Below are 13,141 nucleotides of genomic sequence, written 5' to 3'. Positions count from 1 at the left end.
ATAGTGACGACTAAATTTTAGTCCATACTTCCGATGGGAACAAATTATTTCAAGCAATCAGAAGTTGACCATGTTTATGAAAAAGATGGCTTGTTCCATTGTACTGTACTGTATTTATATTTTCTTTTAGACATATGATAGTCGTGCCACTGTAATTGCTGTTGATTTAGTGGTGTTTTATCCAGCAATTATTTATTTGGGTAACTTTGTTATGATACAGTTCTTAGTTGAACATTTTCTCTCATTTTTTTGTAGCAAGTGGGCTCAATACAAGCTAAACAATTACAATATGTATTGCATTGTAAAATCATTTTTCTTATAGTTCATCTGTATATCACCATACGATATCAACTCCATTTTTCACCAAAAGCTCAACTCACTTTTTTTTTCCTAATAGCAATAAATAATAGGGTTGGTTCTCAAGTCGATATCTTTAATTGCTCCTGGGTTGTATCAATACCAGGCGGTCACGCTGCTCCATCGTCAGCCACTGGGAACGGGGTTGCCCGGGAAACGGCCGCATGGCAACAGGATCGGAGCTTGGGGGTTGTCTGCTTCTAGCTCTGCTCCCATTTTAAACCGCCTTTCCTCGCTAGATGGTGTGCGAGCCACTGGAGAGTACACTTCCCCGCACAGTGGACTCACAGCATCGAACGAACCCGGGACAACTCAACGCTCGTCCGTAGTCGGTTGCGTGGAGCGTGGAAATAAAGACTTTCTCTTCATATTCGCTCCGAATTTTGGCAAGACTTGGGCAAGAGCGGCGGCTACGTCCAGTTGTGACGGACACGATGATTGCGCTGTCGGATGCTTGTTTCTCTGGTCAGTGGCTAAGTGCGATCCTCCTCATCTTGGGCTGCCTCCTATCGCCGTGCTTGCCCGCCGGACAAACTGTGGACTATTCCTCCGTGGAAAGTGTGGTCAGCAGGCAAGGCGACACGGCTCTCCTCAGGTACAAAATAAAATTGAATTCAAAGAACAACAACAACAACAACAACAACCAAACTTCACTTTTTCCTGCTCACACGAGTTCGACACGCACTTCAACGGAGTGCTTGTAAACAGCCGAAAAGAGGACACAATGGGGGGGCTGTTTTCCCCCCCTTGCAAGTCTATCTCGTGGGGGTGCGACACTGCCGAGTATGTTGCAAACAAGACGCTTTGAGCCCACTACAAATGCAAGCTAGCTCGGCTCGTTAGTACCACTGAAGTTTTGACGCACGTTTAGATGATACCTACATTTAATGTGATTGCTTCTATTGTTTCTCATTGCACCGTTGGACGTGTTACGTGTCCGTCCGTTGCAGAGCGTCGCCTCTTGCATCATTGAATGTTTATGATAGGTTTAATGAAGATATCTAATGAGTCTTGCATCTGTTAAGTGAATAAAATACAGTACAGTAATGGTTTTGCATGCCAACTTTGGCGATGGTACAGTGTGATGTCGCAGCTTTAAATGTAAGGCACAAGAATGGTTGTGTGGTCATGACTCGCTGTCTCCGCCTCCCTCCTCTTCTCTATCCCGTGTTCGCCCTCTTCCATCATTTGGGCAAAATGCCAGTTTTACAGAAAGCTGTCCTTATGGTTTAAATAATATTTTTTGCGATGGGTGAGGTGTGGTCCTATGTAATAAATAACTATTAAAGATATGACAAATATGTAAACTTTGTCACTAGAATAGGAAAGAGTTTAATCAGTTTGGAGCTGACGTGGATGTTCTGGTTTAATATGTCGACCTCACAGTGCAGAGGTGCAGGGATTGATTCTGGCTATTGCCTTCCGGTGTGGAGTTTGCATGTTCTCCCCGTGCCCGAGTGGGTTTTCTCCGAATGCTCCGGTTTCCTCCCACATTCCAAAAACATGCATGGAAGATTGATCGGGCACTCCAAATTGTCCCTAAGGGTGATTGTGCGCGTGAGTGGTTGTTTGTCTATGTATGCCCTGCAATTGGCAGTACCCCGCCTCCTGCCCGAAGACAGCTGGGATAGGCTCTGGCACGCCCGCGACCCTAATGGGGATTAGCGGATTAGAAAATGGATGTATGGGTGGATGGATGCTCTGTACTGGAACATCTATCCCAGGAGGCTTCAAGAGCTTTGATTTATTTGAATATGAATTAATATTCCCCACAGAGGGTACTTACTACCCATAAGAGAATATTTATGTGATTTCATAAAAGCTCTTAATTGTAAAAAAAAAATAAAAAAATAAAAATGCAAAAACATGTTTTGCATTTTTTTGGAAGCCTTATATTACATTTTTTAACCCCCACCTGCTCCCCCTCCAAAAAGAATAATTCAAAGGAAAACTGGAAATTGAGTTCGATGTGCTGATGTATTTAATTGCAACACACTTTTCAATGAAAGTTTATTTTGAATTCTGACAGATTCAACCTCTAAAACTTGGTTTTGGTTGTTCACGTTATAGGAAACGTATGCAGCAGCACTATGGATCATTGGTTTGCTTTTTTTGCCTCTACAAGAAAGTATTGGGGTTCAATATGTGTCCCCTTTGGTCTTTCTGTGAATTGCTGTCTGTCTCGAAATGTTCACCATGTAACTGACAGGTGATCGGTCCAGGGTGTGCCCCACCCTGTCACATGGGTCGATTCCAGCCTCCCTGTTATCCCGAACATGGTAAATTGTACTGAAAATGGGCATATGAAAATTATACTGTTCCACTTGCTGTAGCAGGTTATTATAAAAGGGTGCGCACTTGAAATTTCAATGTACCTCCAGTTTGGCTGATTCACACACTATACACACGCACACAAATATGCACAATCTAAGACTAGCTTCGATGATATCTTTTTGTACCAATATCAAATATCCGCTTTGATGGCTCAGAGGATGTGAAGGATGTGGAGGGCAAGGCTGCCCCATTTCAGTGAATTCTCTAGATGTGGACACGAGGTGCTGCTGGGTGTGGACCTGAATACAGATCAGTTGAACTGTTGAAAGTTCCACTCAGGGTTGCTTGTCGTCACTGATGTCTCACATGGCCCGCTGAATAGAGGAGTTGTTTGTGTTGTGAGGTTATCGTGAGTGTGCGGCAATGCATGCAATGCTATCACGGGGCTGTCGATTATTTTGAATTTCATGATTTGCTTGGTTCCTCGTCTTACTTTTTGCTGTCTGACTTCTAAAGCCAAACATCATCCCTTCAAGAGATCTACTCCCCGGGCTGCTGTGCCTTGGGAGAAGCTTTCAAACTCGCTGGTGTCAGTCTGAGGAGGCAAAAGCTTTGCCTGAATCGTGATTGTGTTTTGCGCCCAAGATACAGTAAGCTCGATGCTGTGAATCAGCTCGGTTGCCTCCCACCTTCAGAGGAAGTCTCAGCATGTAAATCCCTCCAGCAAGGACCACCTAAAAATGTAAGAAATGGGGAAAACGGCTTAAAATAGCAAGGGTTCTCTTATTTTGAAAGTTACCCTATTCTTTTCAGTATGCCTGCTTTGCTTGCACCTGCTACAATAAAACAATATACCTTCTGAATCGTCGAGGAGCCTCTTTCCTCTCTGGCTTGCCTCGTTCCATTTTCACCAGAGTAGCGATAAAAGTTATTTTTCTTTTCTCTTTAACCACATGGGCTCTTTGCTTTTTTATTCTTCACATATTTTTATTGCTCCAAAGCATCTGCTTAAACAAATGTGGATTATTATTTATTTATTTATTGTTTACTTTTGGGAGTGTAGGGGACTGGCCATCATTGCCAAAAGAACTCCTTGAACATTTAGCAGGAGCCTAGAAGCTGAATGCCGGCTGAAGAAAATGTGATCTCTCTCCCAAACTGACAAAGCCTGAAGCATGCAATTAGTCACTGCCACTGGATTATGGAGTTGATCCCGTGAGGTGCAAGCTCTGTCACATATTCATTTCCCTCACCTTTTTCAATTCCGAGCACCGCACTACTGCTGCCGTGACTCATGTTGGACCACACCCAATTAAATTGTTTTGGGCTTCTTGAAGTTGAGGAATGGTCCACATGTGTATCATCACCCTTTTAAAGCATGTTTGATTACCCAAAAGCTCAGCCTCCAATAAAAGGCCTTGTTGTTTGTAATGGCTTGTGCCGATTACACAGCATTCCACCATGCGTGAGTGGATCCAAGTTCGGCCCATATGCTGGTTTTTATTTTTCTCTCTTCTTCCCCTTCAACCTACTCCCGTTCGAGGCTTAGTGGTTTTTCGTACTTTAGTTACAACATCCTTTCCTTTACCCTTCACAGACCTCGTGCCAATTTGGATGCAGCTGACTAAACCTTGACTCTTACTAGTAATTGACTCATCTGGCTACAAATTAGATGGTATACAGCCAGATGAAGAGCGCCCTCACCCACACCGTACTCAGCAAACGCTCAGTATCAGTAGCATACTCTTCCACATGGATAAGCAGCTTGACTGTCAAAAGTCTGGCAATTTAGGCCAACTTCACTAAAATGTGAAGTAGGGGATGAGTCGTCCACAGTGACAACGTTGAGACCTTTTCCAATGATTAGGTTTGTAGACCGTCATGTTTATCTATGCAGAGGATCTTTTTTTGGTTTTAAAAAGATCCAAACCTTGAATAAAGATGTAGAGGCAGCAGCTTCAGGAGGGAAATTCAGACTTCCCTCTCACTTGCCAATTCTTTCATCTCTTCCGGAGGGATCCCAAGATGTTCCCAGGCCAACTGGGAGACATAGACCTTCCAGTCTTTCCTGGGACCTCCTGCTAGTTGGACATGCTCAGAACTCCTCACAAGGGAAGCATCCATAACCATCCTAATCAAATGTCTGATCCACCACATTTGGCTCCTCTCGATGTAGAGGAGTGTCTGTGCTACTCTGAGTCCCTCCCAGATGACCGAGCTTCTGACACAAGCTCGAAGTAAGAGCCCTGACACCCTGCGGTACAAACTCATATTGGCCGCTTGTTGTTTCGGTCGAGACTCACAGCTCTTGGCCACAGCGATATGTCTTTATCGTACAGGTATTGAAATCAAGATGGGAACATTCAATATTTTAATATAAATAAATATTGTACTCCAGTCTTGTTTTGCATGTAAATCTCAGTTCGACCAACCACATTATGCCTTCCAAGTTTGGTGTTGATCGACAGAAAAAATATCAGAATAATTTTGCTGAGGGCAAGAGGGAGTTGTTACGGTTATTTATTTTGCAACAAAAATGGCACAAAGCCAACAAAGTACAAATAATGACGCCGGTAGGCACACCAGGAGAAAACGAGAGAAAACACAAGCGCTTGCAGAAGGAAAGGGAAAAAAATATAAACGATAATAGCTTGTCAACAAAGGACAAGATCACCCACTCGTGAAAATTCGAAACCGGATAGTAATAACAAACACAAACAAACTACGAAAGTAAAATAGAGAACCAAGAACAGAGAATGAGAATACGGAGCAGTATCGAGAATGTCTAGAACACTGCACTTGAACAAATGGCATGAGCAAGGGGAATGACTCTGCACTCAGCTGTCGTTGGGAAGTGCTTAAATAGTCCGTCAATCCCAATGAGTAACAGGTGCGCAACAGAAACGACTGGAACACATCTGCCACCTGCTGGAGACTAAACAGAACAGAACGGAATTGTAACACGGGCTACGTCTGCTTTATAATTGCTAGAGATGTTGAAACACTCTGGGGCAGACAACGGGTTTCTGCTTGGACCAGTAAGGGGACACTAGGTTCATTGAGGGGGTGGCATGGGCAAAGAAACAAGACAACAGTTGTAAAAACAATTACCTTTTATATCAAACGTAAACACGTGACAACAAAATTATTATCACGACAAACACAGTGAAAAAAAAGATAAATAAATCCAATTTAGTCTCAACCTCTTAGTTGACCTTTCCTTCAAGCAAAATAATTGGTGATCACCTTTCTCAACACCGGTGTGAGTTTCTTTTTTTTTCTTTCAATCTGAATGAAATAACTAAACACAAAATGTTCTTGTCAACTCCTGTCGTACAAAATAAATTCTTCTAAACATCACCAACACAAATAAAATAAAATAAAGTTTATCAAATGTAATATACTGTATGTTCTTTGGTTGGCTCGCCACCACCACTGTACCCCCTTTTCCAACACTTGGTAGAAGTCAGGGCACCGTAATGGAATCCACTCCACTGAAGGCACGCTAATCCCAGCGCTGTCCTCAATTAGAACTCCACAAAAGACCCGGCCAGAAGAATGTCGAACGAGACTCCGACGACGTTATACGGTCGGCGAAATCCCGGCGGTACGGAAAGCTAACGGCTACGTTAGCCAGGCACAGTGCTCGAGGTTGCGTAGAATGACTCTCTCAGAAAAAAACTTGATTCTGATAAGACTGTTCAGAAAAAAATATGGCTATATTAACAGTAATTATAAAAGTAAAAGAACAGAATGCACACCACAAATTCTTTGTGAAGAGTCTCGCCTCTGAGGCTCAAGCAGGAACTCCCCTAGTATGTCACAATATATGACCAGGGCTCCCTTGAAAATAACTTATTTACAACAGTCGAAGAATACCTCCGTTCGCGTTCAGGTCCCGTCAGAAAAAAGAGAGCGAGATAGGTTGCGCCGCACGTTCGTGACGTCACGAAGGTGAAAAACGGCACCTCTCATTCGCTGACACCCCACTAGTATTCTGTGCCCTGATTCGTTGGGGCCACGGCAATATTCAGTTCTGTTTAATTAAGCAAATTTTAACGACGCTACTCTTTTAGTCAACATAGATTTTGGTTATGTCCACTCCCCATTGCCTCATGCCATAATCCGGGTTACAGAATCATGACAGGAGGAGAGATACGTGCAGGGCTAGACAGGGACACACGCAGCCGCTGCTGCCTCACCAACACGCACAAGAAATCCACTTCAGTGTATTCTGTCAAGTATATACGGATGCTACACATAGTTTTTGGTTTTACAAAATTAAGTGACCATATTTATAATTTAAAAATGACCAGTGGATAAAAAAAGCAGAGCTTGTTCTAAACATGTAAGAGTAGGCCACACTTCGCTGCTCCATTCAATTGAATGCACCGGCGTGGTGCGGGCCGCATCCATTTTCGGTTGCACCGCACGTCTTGGATGACTTCCACAATCTTTTTGTGATTAATAAATAAGCATACAAGGTAACATATTGTATGGAGACTCTCAAACACAATCCAGTCATGGTTCATACCGCTGGGAGTCCACACAACACATCGCCATATAATGCATCAATGCAAATACAACCGTCATAATGTGCAGGAGTGAGTGGTGAACTTAGTTTTTTTTTTTTCCCCAAGCCACACACCACATAAAAATACATATTTTTTGTACTGCTATCACCCCCCCACCAAAAAACCATAGTAATATCGTTATTGTATTGTTATAGGGATATCTGCCAAAAATATTGAGATATTAAATTTTAGCCATATCGCACAGGCCGAATAGGAACGTAGATCGACCAGTAACTCAGCTCAACAGACTGATAAAGAGTTACAGCACACGCTGCACTGATCCTCATCTTAGAATCTGACTGTTCATGAAATGCCGAACTCCTATTGTCTATTTTATGCACCATATTTATTAATGTGAGCAGTGTTGCTGTGAACAATGTTGCTGGGTTTCCCAGTCCATATGCTCGTTGTGTTTTTCACAACTTGCATCTATTGTGTGAATAGCCGTCTGGCCTCCATTTTTAGCAAGTGATGTCTGAAAAATTTTTTTTAAACAGGCTAGCTGTTAATCTTCTCTGTTAATCTTCTTGTGAAAGTGCTTCCTGGAGTATTCATCAAATGTTTTACTTTTCAAATAACCAGTTGTGTTTGATGTGCATTTTGCAAATCACTCCACAAACTGCAGCTAATGCCCATATACAGTGTGTTTCCTTAAAACCGAGGGTTCTATTTTCATTGCCAGTGTTAATTTTGTATGGCCGTGCTTTCAGAAGATTGTCATCGTCATTGAGGTCGCATGTGCATTTGTAGGGTATCTCAATGTGGATCAACACACTGTCCCTGCTGTTAGGTTTGATAGTATTTATTGAATAAATAGTCATCCATCTACTTCTTCCATCTGAAGATGTCACTACCCAACTAAAATTCAATGAATTAACTTCATTTTTCATTAACATGTGTTTGAAATGTCTCCACATGGACCATAAAGTGATTGGAGCTGCGTCATCATCAAGAACAAAAGAGGCCTTGGCATCTCAGCATTATTCTACAAAATAATAGCAGTGGAGGCATAACAGGAATGAAACCGAATCATGAGAAACTGGGGGTTCAGTATCTTCCTCTACTTTGTTCAGTCTGATGGGGAACTGGGACTGCAATCAGCAATCTGAAAAATTAGTTTTATTTTATTTTTTTTACTGCTGTGCTTTTCAGTCATAGCTATAACATAATGATCAGAAATTGTTTCAGGGCTAAAAAAAACTTCTGCCTTTTTATAAAATATACTCAGAACTAATACCAAAGTCAGCTTCCTAAAAGATAACCTCACAATTGTCAGTGAAATGCATTTTTTTTCTATTCATCTTGTAACAGATTCAGAAAATCTCAATTTATGTATATTATCGGGAAGTTAGTTAAGGAAATACTTTAGTATGCTGCCCGAGGCGTTTATTTTTATATCATGATGCTGATATACTGTACATAAAAAGTCACGTCGTGCATTTCTTGACTGCATATAGGTTCATCGGGGGAGTAACTTTCATGACTCACTCTAAACATCCACATACTGTCACTGCAGTCTTGCCATGGTACTATTTTAAGTATATGTTTTTGCCAACGTCAGTTTCCGCATTCCAATTAGTTGTGCTTCTCTCTCACAATATTGCAGAACCTCAGCTGAAAATATTCAGTCAATCCAAGTTACAGAATAGAAGCAACTCTTAGTATGCCTCCCATGTCAGCAAATTAATGGAACATGCTGACTTGTAGTGGTGGTTGTTTTTTGAGAGGTATGCTCATCATGGATGGTCTAAACCTTTGGTAAGGTTCAGAGAAATCTTACATTACTTCACAGGTAGGCTTTAATACTCTACACAGTTCGATGTCAGAAGGAGAACATGCTATGACAGCACAGTGCTATCTTTAGTTCGATATCCTATCCAGATGGAACATTGGTTGTGTTATTCCCAGCAAAAAAAAATAATAATAATACTAAATCTGAATAACTCTTATTATGCAGAGAACTGTATGTATTTCAGAACTGTGATTGGCTGGTGACCAGCTCAGGGTGCACCCCACCCACTGCCCAAAGACGACTTCGAGAGGCTCCAGCACGCCAGCGACCCTTGTGAGGAGAAGCGGATTAGAAAATGGATGGATGGATATAATATAATTTATTTCTTAGTCCACCATAAGATGTGCTGATTTAATGACATTTTCCATGGGATTTATCGTTTCCCATCGCCATAACCTCAGCTTCATGGCAGAACGGCTAACGTCATCGCCACGGTCTCCGTATGCTGGGCAGGGACGGTGGGGGAGAGAGCGAGTGAGATGAGCGGCCGAAGCTGAGCCTCGCTTACCAGGGAGCAGAGAAAGGCGAAAGTCAAATTGTCTTGTCGAATGTAAAAACCTTTGCAGTCCTGGATCACTGGTAAACATGTTGAAATAAAATAGCTGAACCTAATGGCCGGTACACCAATGTGTTGGTTGGCATTCCAGCCTTGAAAACCACCAGCTCTAAGCGATTGAACATACCTATTACACAAACCCATACTAACATGTTTTTGAAGAATCCATCCATCCATCAAACGATATTCATACAGTACTTTTCATACAAAATATGCAACTCAAGATACATAACTTCAAAACAATCCTCAATCCACGCACCCTGCCACAATACTAGCCCATAAACATTGAGGGTATTCAAGTAGTTAAAAGAAACTCAAACCAGGAACCGAAAATGCATCATGACTTACCGTATATATGCTCCATTATGCCGAGTAAGTAGTCGACATCGGCTACGTTCATAAAACATGGCACGATGCCAAATTTGAATTTTTTGTTAAATATATATATATTTTTTTAATGTATTTGTCCACATTACAAAACGTAACACACGTAACATGTTTGTGATGTGACACGCATGCGCACAAAGCATGACGTCAAGTGACGTGCAGGAAAAAAAAAAAACGACATCACTGGCGCAGTGTTTACGGAAGTAAATATGGTCCTACATGTAGTTGCCTCATATTGCCTGAGTAGCGAGGCGGGAGGAGGTAGAAATATTTTGGGCATATGAAGCAACGCTCTTCTATCTTCTCATTTAACGGAGACATCAACTAAAAATTATGTCAAGTCTTTGCCGCGTGTAATATATGAACCGTTTGTGTGTCTGAATTACGATGATCACCATAAATGTCCACTTAATGCCTTGTGTTTCAAGTAGGATTATATTAAAGTCAAATGTCAAGACAACTGTTACCCTTCGCTTCTGGCTGTGCTCCCAGGACTATATACACTTTATTTTTTTGTTAATTGAAAATAGATGACGCAGTATATGGTCAAAAGTTGATAAAACAGGCCCTTGATTTACCAGGTAAATATACGTTGAAATAACAGTGGTATAATGCGTGTATTGAAGTTGGGATTTTTGTAATCATTTCCGTATATCCATCCATCTATTTTCTGATCCGCATATCCTCACAAGGGTCGTGGGGGCGTACTGGAACCTATCTCAGCTGTCTTTGGGCAGTTGGCGGGGGGCACCCTGAATCGGTTGCACACAAAGATGAACAAAAACTCACACTCGCACCTTGGGACAATTTAGAGTATTCCATTAACCTGCCATGTACAGTATGTTTTTGGAAAATGTGGGAGGAAACCGGAGTACCCCGGAGAAAACCCATGTAGGCACGAGGAGAACATGCAAACTTCACACAGGAATCAAACCCTGCACCTCCGCACTTCGAGGCCTACGCACTAACCAGTCGTACACCGGGCCGCCCCGATTTTTGTAATCCTTCTTGAAAATGAAACGAGGGATTACATATCTTTGTAAACAGTAAAACAGATACCGTTTTGTAAAGATAGATCAAATTTTTGATAATAAATTAAATGTAGTGACAGTCTGTTTCATCTATCTGCAGTCTGTGTGACACAGTCAAAATTCTCTGAGGCATGCAATTGCTTTCCAGTTTGCACAGAGTCTTCCGTCTTCTCTAAACCAGCCAGTCATCTTTGGTTGAAATGTGCGGGCCAAGTCTCTAAAAACCTAAATCCAGGCACTGCCTTTGATTTGAACACAATGCCCCCGCTGGCTTCTTCTCTACACCCTGTGAGCGAAATTTTGATTATTATTATTATTTCTTTTTTTCAAACATTCACCTGTATTCTTGCCAACATACTTGGTAACGTAGTCCTGTAGTCTTCACAATGTGAATTTTGTAAGCCTGTCATCTCTGTTTCATGGCCATCATTAGAGCAATCCAATTAGTACCCCCTGAACACACACACACACACGCACGCACTCACACACGCACACACACAAACAAAAGCCTCAAACTGCAGTACAGTTTCAGTATGTTTTTCACCTTATCAACTTCAGTACAAAAATGATTTTCCCAATAGAGTAAACATGATTGAACTTTTTTCCATCAATGGATTTTGATTTATTGATTTGGTCCATAAAATGCCACCAAATATGGAAAACTGTTGATCATTGTTCTACAAAATAAAGCAGATGTTTACAAATGTCTTATTTTGTTTAAACATGGAAAGAATCAGTCTGCTTTCCTGAAGGACTAAAGAAATCAGAATATTTACTGTTGAGAGAGGATTTGATTACACACCATATGGAAAGGTCACCTAATTGTCAGCTGGACATGATGAAATTACCAAAATGGCCTAACAACAAAATCACCTTAACAGGGTTACAAGTATTTCAAAAGTGTTTTGGGAGACGTTACGTTTTAAAAATGTTAACTATATAGCACACAGTATGTAGAGTCTAAACCAGTTCTGTCATTGTTTTCATTTCCGAGGTTCTTTCATATTCCCGAATTAACTGTATTGCCAGTGCGAACCCCAGTCAAGCCACATGTCTGAGCAGATGTTGATTTGCAATTTGTCCTGAAAATTGAGTCACAAAATCACCACTGTTGGGTCTTTGAACTCTCAGGCATCAGCAAACATTTTTTGGTACATGAATAATAAGGAAAGTCATTTTAAAAAAGTGGCTACTATTACCATGTACTTTATAGGAAATTCTGTCAAACAAGCGAGATGACACAGTAATTCTCACAAATGTTAAATTTGTGGCAGTGACAGATAATACTTTAGGAACGTTATGTGAATTACTCGCTCGTATTTTGGTATGCAGCCATATGGGTCCCCAACTCCTCTGCTGAGTTCATCTTGCTTCCACAAATAATCCACGCTTGAGCTCGACAGCAACATGTGATGCAAAACCAGGTAGGGTAGGTGTCAATTAGAAATTATGATGATGTGCGAAATGCAGACACCCCATTAACATTCTTGTTTTTTTATTTGTTTGTTTTTTGTTAAATGTCAAAAATGGACATACAGTACATGTTTTTCTCAGCACACCGAGATTTTGTTTATGCAGATAAAAAAAGCAATCTTAAACTTTGTAAATGTCCGATGTAAGATACTCTGATTTTCTGTTTATTCCGTACTTGAGTGTTTGAGCCACATGGCGGTATTGTAAGATTTTGCAGGCATACCTAAAGTAAATATTTTAATGGGTTACCCTTCATATTAAAAACACCGTTGTGGAAATGACTCTTCAGGGCACTTCAAACAGAGGCTTTTATTTTTATTTTTCTGTCATAAGTCGTTGTTCTCCTTATCTGCTGGTTTGCTGGCAGTTTTTTTTGACAGCTATATACTTATATCATTTTATGATTAATAATGGGATTGTGTACAGTTGCATGAATAATTCATGCGTGCATTGCTTTGTAGAGATTTAGGATGGAATAAGAATATTTTGGATTAGCAAAGCAAAGCAAAGCAGTGAGAGGCTAATGAACAAGCAAAGGAAGGACAGCTGAGTTCTGACTGAGGTTGTCCTCAAGAGAGCCTGTTCAAACACAGATGAGAGCCAAAAAGTGTCTGTACATATGCTCCTCGATGGAAATTGTTGAGATTGTCCTTTGTTTATCTAAAGCCAAAGACTTTAGAAAACTCCTAGTTTTCTT

General features: G+C 41.1%; 1 protein-coding gene across 2 annotated transcripts in view; it reads left to right on the top strand.

Moving 5' to 3' along the window:
• The first annotated feature begins 516 nt into the window (after positions 1–516).
• negr1 (neuronal growth regulator 1) overlaps positions 517–13,141 on the top strand; it is a 130,166-nt gene continuing 117,541 nt past the window's right edge. The window contains exon 1 of one of the 2 annotated variants that reach the window (XM_086115790.1): positions 517–952. In XM_086115790.1, coding sequence (XP_085971916.1) covers positions 792–952 — 161 coding nt within the window. In that variant the 5' untranslated portion in view covers positions 517–791. The remainder of the gene's footprint in view (positions 953–13,141) is intronic. The other variant, XM_086115791.1, reaches the window with a different exon arrangement.

This window comes from Hippocampus guttulatus, chromosome 7 (genome assembly GCF_054856545.1).
Source record: "Hippocampus guttulatus isolate MCC_2025c chromosome 7, RoL_Hgut_1.0, whole genome shotgun sequence".
Taxonomy (NCBI): domain Eukaryota; kingdom Metazoa; phylum Chordata; class Actinopteri; order Syngnathiformes; family Syngnathidae; genus Hippocampus; species Hippocampus guttulatus.
This window is presented reverse-complemented; position numbering and strand designations above follow the sequence as displayed.